The following is an 18,881-nucleotide window of genomic DNA, read 5'->3' as shown; positions in this document are numbered from 1 at the left end:
ATAAAAACTCCAATACTTCATCTCATATTAAAGCGTAAGTATACGCTAACGTCATAATTGTGTGCAGTATGGTCAGACTGTACAGTCAAGTAGGGTCAAACCTTTTACAACTAAGCAGTAGTCTTGTGTTGAAATACTAAAATATTCAAAGGTTTGGTCTGCGTGGCGTTCCACATCAATACAATTTGCTCCAGAAGATTAATTCTATTATGATAGATATCTATATATACACAAATACTATTGAACTGTCATTTAACACCACATGCAGGACAAACTCACACAAACACAGTCTCATTTTTACACAATGTCTTTATTTTTTTTTTCTCCTAATTACAGACTCATGGGTTAAAAATAAAAATAAAAAAAGCAAAACATTTGTTGTTCAAACCCACTCCCCCTTTTTTCAAAAAGAAAAAAAAAAAAGTCTCCACACAAACCCCACCCCTGTCTTTCCCCGCCCTAAAGTAACAGCTCCGGCCCACTCCATTCATTAAATTAATAATCAATGCCGTTAGCTCATCAGCCTTCCTCAGACAAGCCGTGACTGCACTGCGCGTAGTCAGAGAAAGGGGGCGCCTTAAGGTCCGCACTGTACACCCCAAAAAACACCCTTGTCTCTGGTCCTGCCTTCCTCACTCTCACGCAAACTTGCCTGCCTGCCACTCAGCTATGTTGGCTTCAGCTCTCTGTATATAAATCATGTGTTGGGTTGACGGCCTGTTAAGTGCCATCTGTACTGCAGTGTGCTGTGGTGTATGTTGAACAGGTGTGTGTGTGTGTGTGTGTGTATGTGTGTCATCAATGTGTGTGTTTGTGTGCGCGAGTTGAAGTGTGAAAAGGACTAAAAGCATCATCAGCGTTTGCTGTTGTAGTAAATGCCCCCCGCGGCGGGCCTGTGGTCGCCCTGCCCCCCTCCCCCGCCCCCCCACACGGACAGGATGGGGTGAGTGTGCATAGCGGGAGCAGAGAGAGAGAGAGACGCTGCAGAGACAGTGGGGGGGGCCTGCGCCACCTGGGGAGGGGTCGTCAGCCTCCACTGGTCCTGAAACCTGAAACGACAAGAAGTGGTCTAATATACAGAGAGAGGAGGGGGGGGAGGAGGAGGAGAGACGGGAGACAAGGAGCACAGAGGGAGGGAGGGGAAGGGAGGGGGAAAAAGGGGGGTGGGGGGATGGAGGGGGTTGCACGAAATAAAAACATTGATGCCTGTCAAAAGAATAAAACAAGCTGCGGCCATGCCTGAGTTGGGGGTGACAGGTATGGACGAGCGGTGGGGAGTTGGCTGCACAGCAAAGAACCCCACCCTCCAGAAAAAAGGGGGGGAGAAAAAAAAAAAAAAAAAAAAAATTATGGATGTACAATCCCACGGAACACCGAAGGTCCGTCACTGTCCAGAGATCAGTGTGGACAGCAAATAACACAATCCATGGTGTGATGAGCCAAAGAGGAGGAGGGAGGGGGGGGGGGGCAAATGAGTTATAAAATGCAGGGAGATGGGGGGTGGAGGGTAAGGATGAGAGAGGCAGAGAACGGCGGACACAAAAGGGGTGGAGGGTGGGTGGGTGGGGAGGTAATGATATACTCCAAGCCACAAACTTAAAACACAACAACAATACTCTGGCTAGCAGAAGTTTCACACATGTACAGTACATTAAAAACAAAAAACAGAACACAGTATCTTTTCTTGTAGCTGTCCCCCCCCCTGTTCTCTTTTTTTTTTTTTTTTTTTTTTTTTTCCTTCTTGTATTGGTGGTGGGTGAGTGGGTGGGCTGTGTTGGTGATGGTGTGAAAGCAGGAGGTCACAGCCAGACCAAAGGAGACACATCTGCAGCCTGAGATACCATCATCCCCTCCCCCCCACCCTCAAAACCAACAAAAAACAAATAAAGAAAAACTGCCACCACGTTCTCCCCCCAATGGCCAACTTATACCTTACCAGGGGTGACCGCATCAACCTCCGCACACGCACGCTCACACACAATCGCACACTGCGGCCAGTCAGTCTCTCTGTCCAGAAGAAGTTTTTTTTTTTCTTTCCTTTTTTGTCTTTTTTTTCTCTCTTCTGGGGGGTTCTCTTCTTTTATTGTTGGGGAAGGGGAGTTGTTTTTTTTTTTGTTTTTTTTTTTTCATTGTGTGTGTTTTTAAATGGGAACAGAGAGGGGAGAGGGTTGATAGTAAGGGAGTGTTGGGAAGGGGTTGGGGGTGTTTAGTAAGGGGAATACCACGATGTTGTTCGCCCTCGGCCCCTGGAAAAGAGAGAGAAAAAGAGGGTGAGTTTTTTTCTGGTTGGCTTAAGAAGACGGACACCAATTTCCTGGTGTGATATTATATTATAGATATGTGGTATGTGTGCGATTGTGGGCAGAGAAAGGGTCTGCTGAAATTTCAGTCCTAGAGGTAAACTGAAGGGGGGAAAGAATATATTTATATATATCAAAATGAATGACAGGGTTCACAAATCACTTAATAGACATACCATCTTAACGGTATTGTGCCTTTGATCTTACAAGGTGTTGCGTTACAACAAATCAATCTGGAAGAATGAACTACAGTGCTGAAAAAAGCTGAAAGCAGCTTTGCCAAGAGAGGAAAAGTGTTTAATTTCCAGATATAAAGATAATGATTAGTGGGTGTGGGTGTGAGGGGACAGCAAAGGCACTCTCTCTCCCTCTTTCTCTCTCTCTCTCTGTCTCTCTCTGCGAGAGCCGCCTCTGGGGTCACTGTGGGGGAAAGACCTTGAGGACAAACAGCACCACACATATACCCCCAGCAAGACAGTGCACACACACACACACACACACACACACACACACACACGTACGTACACACACGCACACACACACACACGCGCACAGACAATTTGGGGGACAGGACTCACAACTGCATTGTTATTTTTCTTTGGTGAACACACTCAAAACACTATCTGACACATACACAAAAGCCAGGCGGTAGCAACCTCTCCATACATCACCCCCCTCTCTCTCGCTCTCTCTCTCTCTTTCACACACACACAAACAGAGCATTTAGTGGCAACAAACACAAAAAGGTCACACACTGGGACTGAAACCAGTGGATGTTAGACTAGATGCTGAGGTCAGGCTGCAGTAATGAACCCTCGTTTCTGGGAGTGAACGCTGTAAAGGTGAATCTGAGTTGGGGTATGTATATGTGTGTGTGTGTGTGGGTTCATGTACATGCAAGGACATACACTCTACATATGCACAGAAAAAAAAAAAAAACAACAAAAGATTCTTCCACTTCATGAGTACAGTATGTGGGTCTTCTGGCTCATATCAAAATCTTGGCTTTTCACTATGCCAACTTGGGAAGATGACAAGCATGATGTTAATGGATGCAATACCAGCGAAAATACCTTTAGAGTGAATGTTAAAATTGTTCTTTGCTCCCTTACTGTTTCCTGCACTAGATAAACGCCACTATTTGGCTGCATTGTCCTGTAATACTATTAAGTTCTGGCAAATTAAGCTTCACATCAGCCTCTAAAGAAAATACCTGCTGGCTCCTGGGTTAAACTTAACGTCTCCTTGTAAATACAAAGCCAATCAATAATGAAAACGCTTTAATGTAACAGAGGACTATGAAATCTTCCCAAGCTCATAATAGATCAATGCAAAGATTTTGAACAGGCCATATGTTTTTGTTCACCATGGATGTGTTCCCACAACAAGACAAGGCACCAGTGAAAAGTGTTATTTTGTTCAGATCTGAGCCTGATTCTGTTCAACTGCAGCAATCTTAAAGGAGACTAGAGATGAATTCCTGATGTCAGCCTTTCTGCTCTCCTGCACTCCCAAGAAGTGATCAAGGCCAGATCAAGTGAAACAACACTCCGCTTCTCTGCATGCTATTCTCTGTGGGTGATTACTGCATATTAACCAATGCTGCTAGATAGTGAGAAGATACATTATGTAGCCATCAATAATACCCACAAGGGTGTTTCATAATAACAGATTACTATTAGTACAGTCATTACAGTTAAATTACTGATGACGAAAACAATTCAGCCTCTCGTGACCTTGGAACTGCCAGCTTTAATCTGAATGACAAAACTGTGGGAACAACATATTAAAAATCTTCAGCTATTACATTGTGTGTGTGTGTGTGTTTTAGCAGAGTCTTCTGAGGTTAATGGACTTTTTCCGCTTTGCTGCTGGATTTTCATTAGCTTAAAATAACTGCAAAACAGTCAGACAGAACTTTAAAGTTCAAAGATGACAATATGTCTGACATATGCTTACAAAACAACAAGCTAAATTAAAGCTTTTAATGCCAAATGCAAATAAGTCTTTCGGCTTGTAAACTGCCCATGATCAGTACTTTCAGCTTCTGGAGACTTGATTTAATATGAAAATCCCCTCAGCTTCTCCTCGCGTCTTTGTGTGCCTTGTCCTGCAGCTTGGGCCAAATCCCAGCGAGTAAACTGGCAGGGTTAGGGTTTCTTGGTATGTGTGGGAGTGGTTGGGATAAGCACACAGAGTGATTAGAGAGATTCTGACCTTGAGGTTCAGACACTCTAACACAAAGGAATGAACAGAGATTAGGGGCGTAACGGTTCGTGTATTCGTCCTGAACCTTTCAGTCCAAGATGTTCGGTTCAGTATGTGACTTTCCTCGCTGACCCAAACAATTACTGTCAAAATAGTTACTCCGACATGTGGAACAATAACACAAGAGTTGCACCCGAACGTTCTGGCAGTGAACCAATCATCTGTAGCATGCTCATGGATGTATGCTCGCCAGCTTAGCCAAGTTACCCTGGTTACCCCTGCTCATGTAGTGTTGTTGCTGTTATTAAAATATGCATTGTTATCTCCATATTTAAAACGATATCGCGTCTCATCGTGCCCCTCCCCTCTCTGTAACAGTCGCTTTTCACTCCGCCTTTGAATGAAGCCATTCAGAACAACTATAAACACATTTGATTTCTGATGTGGTCGGACAGCATGTCGTAAGAACCAGTTCTCAGCGACCATAAATCAGCATAAAACAGCTGTCAGCAGGTGTTTTGACTCCTTGTAAGAAATAGAAAGGTTGTTTTCCTTTTCCACCGCAGCACAACTAAATAGACTTTTTCTTTTATGTCTGACCTGCCGATTCCAATTTGCTTTCTTTCTAAGAGTTATAATTGACAGCATACAAACATTTTTGTAACTTTTCTTTGATGGAATTGTATGTTTGTAAAACACTGTTCATATAAAACATAAACACAGTATTTGGTTTTCTAACTACATGATGAACTTTAAAGTTCATTGAAGTCAACTCAAAGTAAAAATACTTATAAAATATTTGTCAGTGGTGCAGATAAACCCTGGTGGGTACCACAAAGTACTTTCACATCCTATTCTCCACCTATAATATTTTCTAATTCCCTAAATATTATCTTTTTACAGTAATCAAAAAAGCACTTTACTTATCAAGCAAATATCAACTGATGTCATTTTAATGGTGATTTGCAGCACTCAACGGGTGTATAGTTCTTTTTGGTCATTATATCTAGATTAATAATATTTATTACTTGTATTAATTCAAATTTACTATTTTATATTTTTTCCCTACAGATTGAAACACACAGCAGGATTCATGTCAGCGTATCAGATAATAAGAGGTAAAACTAAATCAAATGTAAACAAAAACAACAGCAGTATTAACAGCAGAGCCACACCTGCTTTCACGTTAACTGTGTGTCAACAGCTAAACACGTCCCGGCATGTAAACTCTCTGTTACATAATGGCTACTTTGGCCTGGACTGACTCACCATCTATCCCATCCTGAGCAGACCCAGGATGGTCCGGGTGTAGCCCGGGTTCAGGCCGTCGTCTGAGTCGTGCCTGTTGGTGGTCGTGATGATGGTGCGACATGTTGCCAGTAAATAAAACCACTAAATTAATATTTAAACAAGTTAAAAAAACGGCAGCAGACATGCAAGTTTCTGCATTTACTATTATTGCGCGTTTGTATGTGTGTGGCTGTACTGTCTGTGCTGCCGTGTAAATTTGACTGATGGGAGCAGAGACTGATCAGGGACAGTCACCAGTCATGGCCAATCAGTCATTTTTGATTAGTGGCCGATCGATCAATGCTTCTCTAGTTTATATTGTTTTCTTCCTTTTTTTTCCCCTGCCATACCAAAAATGTACTGAACCGTGACCCTGAAACCGATGTACATACTGAACCGTGAATTTTGTGTACTGTTACACCCCTAACAGAAATGTAACCCTCTCTAGAAATTATTCAGAGGCAGCCTCACTAAACTAGTAATTCACTGCACAACTACACGAGTCAGGAGCAAGGTCAAAAATGAAACAAGAAAAGCACACAAGATAAAATGGACTTAATGAAGGGTTCTCAGAAGAAACTGTTAAATCACTGAAATAAAGGCTTTTATGCTTTTTCCAAAATTACTGCTGCAGTGTCTTTTTTCTGGAAAAAGTTCTTCGTTTATTAAAACATTAAGTATTAAGCAATGGTCCAGGGCCTAAGGGTTCCACATGCTTTCCACAAGCGATCAAATCAGAATCTCTCTGTTTCAAAACTCAGTGCATGTGTGAGGAAGTTGGCATGCTGATCAATGTGTTTGGCACCACACCTCCCTTCTCAGTCTCAACAGAAAAAACAAGATGGCTTCACAGATAGAGCTCCACCCTGGGGCTTACATGGAGTGAGACTCTTTGCAGCCTTGCTCCCTACAAAGGCTCGCCATAATGTATTCAAGGGGCCAGTAGGTTGTGTTTCAATTACCTCCACAACAACCTCTCATATTTTTCACATCATCTCATTTATATTAACTAATGGAATTATTTTTCGCATTATCTCATTTACATAAACCAAGGAAATTAACAAAAAAAAGTTTTGATAAATCCTGTAAACAGTTAGTCTGCCGTGACTTAGCCTTGCAGTGGAAACAGGACTGGAGACTCACGGAGCCCCACAGCAGAGCTCTCAAGTGAATCCCACAGAATTTCATTCTTATGTGACCAAAATCATTGAGAGATCTTATCTCACTTCACAAACATTGTATGTGGAGAGCCACTAGAATCCCAGTGCACATCACTCTGATCAGCACCAGGCTTCTCCTGTTGTTCAGTGTGGATCACAGTAATGGCAAACCAAACTGAGGGTTTACATGCCTATCAGAACACCAGAGGAAGCACTACGATTTCCAGCATGTTTTGATGATATGGAGCATATAACACAAGACTGCAGTAGAATGAAAGCACGGTCACTGTAAATGACGTACTTCATTTAGTTATCATACTGCTCGTCAACACAACCTAAACCTCTCAGTTATGCAAATGATTTGCACTCTCAACTGCCATGAAAATAACCTTCCAATCTTTCTAAAACCATTACATGCAGCTGCTAGAGCCTTGCACTAGTACCTGCTATCATTAAATTGCAGGAGATTGCATTGGCACTGACCCAAAAACAGATCCAACTTAACAGAGTATGTACAGCCTGGGAAGGACAAATTGATGTGCACAGAGTCTGTTTGCCTCCATTGAAATGGTTGTGTGATGTGGCATGCAATGAGCTGCACCATCCCAAAGCTGATGTGATGTGATCTCTAAAACTGACTACATGGCATGTTTGTGTGTGTGTCTGTGTTTCTATTACATTTGTGTTAATACAGTATCTGTGTCTCTGAGTGAAATAATCCCTTCCATGATGACCAGATTACAAGTAATACTGAAGTGGATATCATGATAATATATGATTTACGTTTTTACAAGTCTTTGACTATATTTGAGGACAGCAATTAGCTGATATCCTAGAACACTGAACCCAAATTCTTGATTTCAAAATGAATGGGTAAAACTTTTTGGATATTTAACCTCCTCTCCATTAATTAGAAACTGCTACTCTGACCTTTCTGTACTTACCTTCTCTATACTATCCAATCATAAAAGCAAAATATCTTTTCAGCTTCACTCTTAACTTACCTTCCTGCTCATTCTTTTCAGTTTTTTCAATGTGACCACATTCAGAAACCATTTTCCTACTCCATACTATTCTGCCCAATTAAGTCTGGAGTTTAAAAAATGCATGCAGCTGGGAATAGTGTGGTGGGCAGTAGCTCCAGCTGCATGAAGTGCACAAACATTTGCACTAGTCTATTTTCCATTCGTTATCTATTTGAGGCCAGCCCAGGGTCCATGTTTTTCCTCATATTCTCAGATTAGTTTTCCGTGTAGACGATCACTGATTCCTCCTCTATTTATTCTTGTCGTGGTAAAATACAGGGAGAGGGCAATGTTAACCCTATCATTGTAGGCCACAAAACGCAATGTTCTAATATGCCGTGGAATAGTTTATCATTTTTATAACCTGACAGGCAGTTGTGGCAAAAACTGTCCAATACTTGTTTTTCTTCCTAGCTGCATCCCTCATTTGCACAACAAAAGAGCAATAAAAATCATCATAATTGTGGGTTTATGTAAATCTTTTAACACCAGCTGCTACTTCTGGCTGGTCATGATGGGCTTTGTTGTTTGTCCTGTCCTCCCTTCCCCTTCAGTGGAAACAGTGAGTGAGATGCTGTGCATGCGGGTGCAGTGCTCTCCCACGCTGTCAGAAGTGAGGCGTCTTGGCGTCAGCTCACCTGAAGGCCCGTCCTCTGCCTCTGGGTGGTGTGTAGCCACTGTAGTAGCGTGCACGTGACGAGAAGCTTCCTCCCCGTGATCGGAATCGAGCCCGTGGAAAGCCGCGGTCTGTGGTGCTGATGCCTGGTCTGTTTGTTCTCTTAGCGCCCACCTGAGGTGTGAGATTTGAGCAAGAGACCGTTACACAAACTAACAAGATTCAGAGTGTTGTGGCTCTTTTCTCGACAGCTTTTGTGTTCACGGACCAGAACGGAAAACTCATAGCCATGAAACGGTTCCACAGTTAATTTCTTTAGAAATGTGTTCATTTCACACAATTTCTTTTCAATTTGGATAATGTAAGAAATCTGTTTAGCATTCTGTGGGTGATATTATACTTGTGTTTCCAATCACGTTCCTCAGTGATCCAAGAATATGAAATGTTTCCTCTCACACCAAACTACACAAGCCAGTTTCAACCATTAGCAAAATCAATCATTAAAATGAGCTACTGTAATGCCTAGCAAGAAGCATGAAGGCAAGATTTTGCAACCCTACTGCATAAGTACAAAGGGAGTCTTTTTAACAGGCTAACTTGCATGTACCCACTCAGCCAATCAGAACAAACCTGTCAAACCCACCCCGAACTGGCACAGTGATCAAAGTAGTTCCTGCCACCGTCACTCCAAGCAACAGCAGCAGCTACATGAAGCCAACAGTGTTTCTTCTGCAACCGTTTAGTTATGGTGGTCACTGGGATTATTTTGTGTGTTTCAGTTCATTTTATAAATGCAGCAAGTGTTCCAAGTTGGACAATTGACAATGATGAAGCTCCATCACAAGGACTAACCTTGTTTTTGCTTCTTAATAAGAGAAAATGAACCACAATAATTTCCCATTCTCTTACAATAGTACCTCTTTTCTTGCCATAGTGACCTGTGACTCCTGAAACTGCAGTGTGAGCGTCACTAAATTACACTGAGGGAAAAAACAAATATCTGAAAATTGAACTTGACTTACCTTTATCTGCCTTCCTCTGAAAAGGGACTCGTCCAAAGCCATGGCTGTCCTAACAGACTCTTTGTCTGCAAACTCAATATAGGCAAACCTGGAGGGAAGAAAAAAAAAACATCAAAGGAATCAATGGCCATTCAACTACAAAAGTACAGCAAAAAGCAACATGAGAGCATGATAGCGCTATTATCTTGATTCATCACAGGCATATCATTGATGTATTCTGATAGCAAATCCTGTTCATTGCCACCATTGGTAACAAATGACTAGTTCATAAAAGGAAACCTATTCCCCTCCAGGTGAATAACCCAGTTTGTATAAAGTTGAAGCCACTCTGGTGGGAGTTGATGTAACAGCAGCATTCAGGAAAAGTGGTTGCCAAGAGGTGCAACCAGAACTCAAAATGTTTGACAATGATAAAAATCTAGTCCCGGGCAACCATTTCTGTCTGCCCTGGATTTTCTAACAAAAGAAAACCACATTCTTTGAGAGTTCAACTGCTGAGCTCTAGCAAGCCTTTGGGAAGACTCCGTCGTTTGTACTAACGCTCAATTAAATCTTTCCACCTACGGTTTCCCTTATCTCTTTGTCAACTGGGTTACCTTGTATATTTGCCTCACAAGATAATAAGCTGTAATCAACTCCTCCACCCATTCAACAACTGTATAGTGAAAAGGTATTATGTTGATTTATTACCCCTTGGGATGCCCTGTGTATTTGTCACATAGGATGGTGACTCTGTTTACTGAACCGCAGCCATGAAAGTGAGCCTCAAGCTCTTCTGCCGTGGCACCGTAGTCCACCTGAAGACAGAAAGGATAAAAAGGTTAGACATCAAGAGAGTTGCATCGCCATTACTTGAGCATGTACATTTACAATTAAGATTAACTATTTTTGCTCAGTACAATAAGATTCAGTGTTTAGGTTTTAACATCTAAGATTTTGTGTATGGCTGTGAAACAAATCCACACCAACATCTTTGTTCTCTGTCCCAAGACAACTTTTATGTCAGTTATGATGTCCTGAATATGAAAGGCTAAAGGTTTTTAAATACGAATATTGAGGCAGAAACTGCCTAATAAACTGCATATATATATATAAAAAGACATACAACAATAGAAATATGAGAAAGTATTCACCCTCCCTGCACTTTTTACTACACAGAATCACAGTGGATGCATAAAATCTTCCAACAAAAGCCCAAATATTTACTGTGAAGCACCTAAATTACTACTGGAGCAGCCAAAACTTGTAAAAGTAAAATGGGAATTTGAGTGATGTGCAATTAGTGTGCATGATTTTAGGTTAAATACACTTGTACCTGTAAGGTCAACCTGCTAGTTAATAAATTAAAATTCTCAAAAAAAAAAAAAAACCCAAGAAGGAATGTTTCTGATGTGAGGGGGTTCAGTTAGGTTAGTCTTTAGAAAAAGGAATGAATACAGAGGCTTTAAATCTGCCTGGAGCAGGCATCCCTAAATAGCTGTGTAAGAAAGACACCAGTGGGGGTAGCCACCTAAACAACTCTGAGGGGGCAACAGGTTTCCTTAGCTGAGAGACACTGTGCATACAATCACTGTTGCCTTTGCAAAAACAAAGCCACTGTTGGAGAATCTGAAACAAAGTGGAGGACGGCTGCCATGGTATTGATTTTTTTTCCATTATCACACAAATTAGCGAAGCCATTCAAACCGTTGCGGTAACCACCATGAAAAAAAAAACCTCAGACGTTATAAAAGAATTGGTTTCTAGATACTGTACTGGCCTGAATGTAAGGCGACCCTGATTATAAGATGACGGAAAAATACTTGATGTAACTTACACCATAATCTAGTTAGGTACTCACACACTCTCCTACCAGGCTCATAAGACTGCCTGTTTGTCTTTTTGAGCTCTTTGTCATCTGTCACAGTGGTATTTGGCAGCTTGACATATTCGTTTCTGCAGTAGAGACGTCGGAAGACACTTTGGACTCGTTTTCACTCATCATGAATTTATTTCCTCCGTGGCAGAAAAATAGTTTCGCGAAACTCCTGCAGGTTAAACTGGACTAACTGGAAATTAGAACCACTTTTAGGGTGACTGGTTAACACACTCACTATAAACAGACTTTAAGACACTCGCTAGCCTAGCAATGCAAACATTTGTGTAGGAGTTCAGGGTTTCCACCAGTGTACTGTAAGCCTGGTGGCTCGAGGGGCCTGATTTGACCCTCTCGCCAGGCATAAGCATCGGGGAATTTTTTTTTTTTAGAAGTATTTTAAGATGTTTTCTAAACTGTAGCATAGCTCCTTCAAGGAATAGCTACAGCGACCGCTAGCAGTATAAGTTAACTCTATAGCTGTATGTGTGTGTGTGTGTACAGTTCAGCCTATTTGTTGGTGAATAAATGCTAAAACTTCTCAAGACCCAAGCCAAGGTCTCCTGTCTTGCTTATTTCTGCCGAAAATAAGCACCAAGACCCCGGGGAGACATGAGAGCAGCTGCTCGCTAACAGCTACGTGTGTTTACAGAAGAGAGCAGGAGGGAGGACAGGCGTCTCCTTCCATTTTTCTGTGCTGCAACTCTGTTACTGCTCCACGGTCACCGAGCAGACACTTTCAGTTTATAATTGTAGTGTATTGATAACACGCTTAATACTTTACAAATGAGTTTTTTTATTTGATGAATGTGGGAGTTGATCCGTGAAAATTCACTACATGAGTTTTATTTGTATTTAAAAAAAAACAAAACAAACGATGGTGGGGTCCGTGGGTAAATAATCAGTGTATGCCCATATATCACCGGTAACACGTTTGGCTCAGTTTTTGACGGAAACCCTGGAGTTGTTCAAAAAGAATCTGATGTTGTGAAGATGTAATTACACCCCGAATATAAAAACAACCCCACTTTTTCAGACGTATTTCTAGGAGGGAAAAAAACCAACAATCTTATATTGGGACCAATACCGCAAACTTTTCGAATGCATTTATTCCTGTAGTTGTCTATTCCTTATAGCCTCTATAATCTAAATGTCTGATTTTATTCCTGTGTTGTCATTAAGAGGTCGATTTTGCAGCATGACTAATGGTCGGCATTCAGCAAGTACGTCATTCTTTATGTCAAGCCTGAGAGAATAACTAATGTCCCATCACTTGAGTCGCTCACTCAGTGGTGAAGCGGTGATCAGCTTGACTCTGCAGTGGGCGTGACCTGATTGCATTACCATGGTAATGCGGTAATCGCTGCAGCTCTATCTAATGGTGTCAAATTTTAGCTTTGTAATCTTGATGCTAAATGCCATGTTTGGCATAACACATAACAGGACATGGGGCTAATTTATCAACAAGACAATGGCCACAGATACACTCACACCCACCATGCTAGTTGACAGAACTTAAGTGTAAGTTCAGTATCAAGATTTGCAACACTGATGCCAAACCTCATAGACAGATAGAGACAGATAGAAATCACAAACTAATAAACCTGAAAAATTCCAAGGGGGGATGAGCAATGTCTATAGACACTGTTAATCATGATTCAATGACAAAATTTGATGATTTTTCTTTAATACCATCTCAAAAGTTACAACAAAAATCAAGTGGCCAATATAGCCTCTGCATGAGACAACGAAGAGACATTTACTCACATTTCCGACATAAATAGATCTGCCATCTGCTTCCATCTTCTCCTCGATGGACATGATGACAGGACCGACTACACAAGGGGAGAGGTGGGGGGAACAAAGCTAAATGAGCAACATAATATTTTCCTATCGAAACATTCAAAACTCTTGTTTCTCAAACTACATAATACAAGTATTTCTACAACTGGCAAGTCCATCAAATGAAAAGAATTGTGTATAAAGTATGGTTCTGAAGGCAACACTAAATTTCCTGTTTGACGTAAGTGCTGAAAATAGTTATCTGGATTTTTTTTTTTTTTAACAGAAACTGGTTTAGGGTTACATAAAATTACAACAAAATTATGACTGAAATTTGGTCTATTTCCTTCATAGTGATGTCTTCTGAAGTACTGCCAAAAAAACTTTCATGCACCATCATTCTCTCCGTCTTATAAGTGATTTAAATTTTGCTGAATGTGCCAATCTGAATAACATATCTCCATCTTGATGTAGGCTGAACATGTATACTACACATTTTTATCAATGAATCAGTCTGAATAGGCCTTCCACTAGCAAAGTGCAGTCTCTTGCAAATCATCTATTGTTGAATTAAGTGTTCAGCCATAATACAAACATGCAGATTAAAGTTATTATAATTTTAAACTAATTTTAAAGCAATTTCCTACTACCGGCACACCAGCACAATGGCTGAGTACTGACAAGAACATGGTGTGGATATTTTTCTGATAATTGCATGCACTAAACTGATCCCATATTTTATAATTCTTTCTATCTATCTATCTATATAAAAAAATGAACTTAAGTCACAAAGATAGAAGATTTAATTATTTTTAAAATGTATAATGACACGCTTCCTTTATTGGATTATATTGTCAGGAGAGGAACAAGAAACATGGACAGATGGGTAGAAAGGGAGGCCTCCCCCCAAAAAAAACCACACACACACACACGCACCTGGTGGGGGGCTGAGATTCATCTGTTTCTCCACCTCGTTCTGTAGCTCCTTCAGCTTCTCTGCCTCTTCCTCCATCTCTCTCACCCGGGCTTTGATTGCCTCCAGCTCCTGCAACACAGACACAAATGTCAGTCCATCATGTGCACAAAACCATACACTGGAAGATTAATCACAAGTCCTATAATCATACTTACACCAACGAGAGCTGACCAACCACCAAACTTGACAAATGTTTCCATAACACCCTTTCATCACATGCCGTTGACAACACTAGACTAGACACTTGAGATGCTGAACCTGAGTGATGGTGTCGTCTTAACATGACCTCAATCTAAAATAGGGAAAGCGAGTACATGTAGTGTTTCTGCCTGAACCACAAAATCCAACATTGAGACTATTATAATGTAAAAAAGTGCCGTCTGGCTGGTTTTGCACATTCACTATAGTTACACTGCCTCTCATCCCACATTGTTAACCATATTTCCTACCATGCAGCATAATTTTGGCAGTGGCTGCTTTCTATAACTTGAAATTTGACCTCCAAGCAATTAAATAAAAGTGCTCCATCTGCCCATGATATGCCTGCATATATTTAGAACACTGGAATAAAATTGATGAATCAGTAAGGCACCCTCAGTTTTTGTGTTTCCTGAACAAAGCCACTGTTCAGAAATGGCATTAAAACAACACAGAAACCAAATGATAGTAAAAACATTTGTAAACAAAATAATCAATACATATTTCAATCCAATATTCGTTGTTTTAGGTGTTTAACGTGTAGAAATACATGACATTGATAACAAATGTGAATACGTGCTCATTATTCTCATAATTTTAATATTTCTGGATGTTGGCCAGAAAAGTAAAATAATTTAAAGACATTAACTTTTGGCTCAAGCACCCGATGATGCATTGCTACTAAGTTATTTATTTATAGGCTACATGACACTGAGCATGTCAATAAATAATTGGTATATTAAATCAATAAGAAAATGCATTTGTTGCAGTCTTAATGCTATTCAAATTCAATTAAGAGACATCTTGGAACCACAACAAGAAATCCCAACACTGAGGACGTTTATCTAAACTCAGAAGAAAAACTGACATCCACAAAACAAACACTGCCAAAACAATGTAAATATTCTTATAGCCAACACAGAAATGACAGTGTCCTCATGTGAGAACAGACCCTCCTGTACAGTGGTGCACTGCAGCACAGTGGGAGTCACTCCAGCTCCATCCAGGGCTGCTGCCTATAGTGACAGATACCCACACCAGCACACAACTGACTGCAGGGCCACTAGCAGATCACATTAAATTCAAGTCTTCTTACCGGAGAGGAGTGCCCCTGCATAGTGACATATTGCACGTGCTCATAATAACACCATCATTTCTTAGCCTTCTTGTATCCATGTGCCTGATGAAATGTCAACAACCTTTATAAAAAAATAAAAAATAAAAAAAAAGGTACAACTATCATAACTGCATGTCAAGATCGTGGAAAGGAAGAGAAAGTAATCCACAACCACAGCGAGATTGTTGCAATAAACCATCCAGCACTGACACGTTGTGGCTCCTATTTTTTTTTTGTCGCATATTCAGTGCAACCTCTTTCACTCCCCTCCCTTCTCTAATTCTCCTTGCTCCAGCAAAACACTTAAGGATGTAAACCCAGCCCCTCAAATACCGCAACCCCCTGCATCTGCTGTTGCTCTACTACCCCCAAAAACCCACCTGGACATACTGCATATAGACACTACCAGGGAATATATGCATCAGTGCACAGGTGTTGGAAATGGAAACCAGGCCGAGAAAAACGCTGATTGTGCATCTTCAAAAGACAGATACGGGACAGAGCAAATCCTATGTCTGCCAGTCCAAAAAAAAAAAAAAACGACAAAAGACAGTCAGGTGCACGTCTGCCATCTCCACCCCAGCTTTGTTCAAACCAGCTAGCTTGTTAGCCAATCACAGACCCATCATCATATGGTAATAAATCTAGCCAGCAGCCCGATACAAACGGTAGCTTACGGTACAAAGGCCGCATTTTATCTGGTGACTGGTCATTACGGTTGACATGTCCCGCTGGTCAGTCTGGCTGCAGCATTTGATGATGGTGCCTGCGATAAGCTACCCGTTAGCCTGCCGTCGCTCGGTCATCTTGCATGTGAACACACCGGCGCCTGAAATGCCGCAGCAGCCAGCATATGTTGAGGGTAACGGGAATAAAAAGGTGACATTACCGTCAGTAGGTCGCCTTCTCAAGCAGGTAGATTCGCACAGCGGCGGTTAACTGTCTCTAACATCTCCGTCTCGCATTTTTTTTTACCCCCCAACGGCTCAAACTGCTCCCTGGCGCAGAGAAACTGGCGCCGCTCTTGCGCCAAGATGGCCGCCGACACCACGCATGTCACCACCCATTTCTACTGCACTGCGTGAACCACAATGGCGGTTAATATCGTAACGCACACGGCATGTGACCCAAAGATTTTTTGTGGGGAAATTTTTCAACAAAACGGTTGCTATTGCCTTCACCGAGTACTCCGATATGACCAAAATGTATCCCCGTATTCATGTGGCTGAAACAATGCCCTTCACTTACCGGGTCTTCAATCGCGGCCTCTCCCTCTTCTAACCCCGGTTCTTCGTCGCCGACACCCGGGTCTTCCAGCTCGGGATGTCCGGGGTCTGAATCTAGTAGAGACTCCTCCGCCAGTCCGTTACCGAACTCCGCCATCGCCCTGATCCAACTGTACCGACGCGCCTCGTGGCCAAACCACCGTTACAGGCCGCTACTCACACACACACACACACACGGGGGGAGAGTGAGCGGAGCGGGGAGGCGGAGAGGAAAAAAAACGGCGGAAAACGCCGCTTAGTAAAGTTAAAATGGGGAATAAAATGCCAGCTACAGTCCCAGCCACTACTCAAACAGCATACCACGATAAACAGGGACTGCTGTTTCACTCGTTGCCTTCAGGTAATGGTCCTAATTAAGACAAAGAAGCTAGTTTATTTACTTAATTGTGTATAAAAAAGGCGAGGACTCTACGCGAGAGCGGCGGCGTCGCTTCACTTCAGAGATGGCAGCCGAGGGCGGAGTCGTGTATCACTGCGGGCGTACAACTCTCGCTCCTATTGGTTAGCAGACGATTCTAGACAGCCCTAGTTGTCGTTTACTGCGCTCCCATTGGATAATCCAACAGGACGTTCCGGTTCCCAAAATCGCATCTTTGCCTTTTAATTGGGTTACATTTCTGTCAATCAAATATCCCTGTCAGGTCCTGTGTATATAGGCAAAAGCTAATTGTTCAGCAAATTAAGTCAAAGCACATTTGAGTGTCATATAAATTGCTCCCCCTCCCCTAGTGCGACCTCAGTGACCTTTGTTTTAAAACCTCAAGATTATTGAATGATGAGATAAAGAATTTAAAGTCCACCGCAGAATTATGTATGTGGAGAGTTTGACACCAGAAGGCTGTTTTCATATTTATCTGCTAAAAGTGGAAAGTTTCTCTGAGATCATTGAAAATCCAAATTTAAGAGACGAGCCTACAAGCATGATTTGTGAGATCACAAATAGTTTGGAAGCCAATCCTGATGCAATATTCAATTAACACAAGTGTGATGTGGAAAATTGAAGCCAGTGGTGAAAAAATATTCAGATCCTTTTACTCAAGTGAAAGTATCAATACAACAATGTAAAAATACTGTTACAAGTAAAAGTCCTGCATGAAAAATTCTACTTAAGTAAAATACATAAGTATTAGCAGCAACATCATTAGATTATTAATATTGAAGCATCAGTGTTAGAGCAGCATGTTACTGTTGTAGCTGCTGGAGGTGGAGCTATTTTCAACTACTTTATATTCAGTTAGCAAGTTTAGTCCAGTGGTTCCCAACCTAGGGGTCGGGCCCCTCCGAAGGGTCACCAGATAAATCTGAGGGGTTGTGAGATGATTAATGGGAGAAGAAAGAAGAAAAAACAAAGCTCTGATACACAAAGCTGTTTTCAATTTTCTGACTTTTTCTCTTTTCTTTTGATTTTTGGTGAAATATTGGATCATCTGAAAATGTATTGAAATGAAACCATGTGAGAAGTTCAGAGAGAAAAATTACTATTTGGTGGAGCTGTTAACAACTCAGACATCTGGAATCCGACACCAACTACACACTGTTTTTTGTAAGACATCCAATCTTCATCTGAAAAAGTAACTAAAGCTGTCAAATAAATGTAGTGGAGTAAAAGTACAACATTCCACTCTAAAATGTAGTGGAGTGAAAGTATAAAGTAGCATCAAATGGAAATAGTCCAGTAAAGTAAAATTACCTCAAAATTGTATTTAACTACAGTAAATGCACTTACTTTCCACAACTGCTTGAAGCCTCCATTGCACACACACTGAGAATGGACTTCACAGTGAAGTAGGACACATCTTGTGCCAAGCAGTTAAATTTTTGAGATGAAATATATTTGCATTATTTATAGATTCTGGAATTTTTAATGAGGGAGAAAGAACAGATGTCATTTTAAGGATATTAACAAGATCATTTAACTTTTTTGTGGAAAAACCATATCAGACACAAATTATTATTCAAAGTAGAGTATTTTATATTCATTTTAAAACATGTCTGGAGGAGTATCTTTAAACTTTAGTGACAAAATTCCACTGCGATTAAGACAGA

At 41.2% G+C, this 18,881-nt stretch overlaps 1 protein-coding gene across 4 annotated transcripts; it reads right to left on the bottom strand.

Annotated features, from left to right (window-relative positions):
* Nucleotides 1-762: 762 nt before the first annotated feature.
* On the bottom strand, nt 763-17,300 carry pabpn1 (poly(A) binding protein, nuclear 1). 4 transcript variants are annotated; one of them, XM_044338820.1, is made up of 8 exons: nt 17,216-17,300; nt 16,798-16,987; nt 14,195-14,303; nt 13,244-13,311; nt 10,312-10,418; nt 9,622-9,709; nt 8,622-8,773; nt 763-1,049 (listed from the first exon to the last, which is right to left on the bottom strand). In XM_044338820.1, the coding sequence occupies exons 2-8, from the start codon at nt 16,930-16,932 to the stop codon at nt 854-856; spliced, it is 855 nt and encodes a 284-aa protein (XP_044194755.1). In that variant the 5' UTR covers nt 16,933-16,987; nt 17,216-17,300; the 3' UTR covers nt 763-853. The 4 variants fall into 4 exon arrangements, with proteins under 4 accessions (XP_044194755.1, XP_044194754.1, XP_044194757.1 ...); XM_044338819.1 differs by having other exon boundaries at nt 17,136-17,298; XM_044338822.1 differs by lacking the exons at nt 16,798-16,987; nt 17,216-17,300 and adding an exon at nt 16,439-16,574.
* Between the last annotated feature and the right edge of the window lie 1,581 nt (nt 17,301-18,881).

The sequence above is a fragment of the Thunnus albacares genome, chromosome 21, assembly GCF_914725855.1.
Source record: "Thunnus albacares chromosome 21, fThuAlb1.1, whole genome shotgun sequence".
NCBI classification, from domain to species: Eukaryota; Metazoa; Chordata; class Actinopteri; order Scombriformes; family Scombridae; genus Thunnus; species Thunnus albacares.
The sequence above is the reverse complement of the archived record's forward strand: the minus strand, read 5'-3'. Positions and strand labels throughout refer to the sequence as shown.

Coding starts and splice junctions, on each gene's coding strand:
- pabpn1 (XM_044338820.1), bottom strand. CDS start 16,932: ATGGCGGAGTTCGGTAACGGACTGGCGGAGGAGTCTCTACTAGATTCA. Junction 10,419..13,243: donor GATCTATTTATGTCGGAAAT/GTGAGTAAATGT, acceptor TTCTGTCTTCAG/GTGGACTACGGTGCCACGGC. Junction 8,774..9,621: donor TCAGAGGAAGGCAGATAAAG/GTAAGTCAAGTT, acceptor CTCACACCTCAG/GTGGGCGCTAAGAGAACAAA.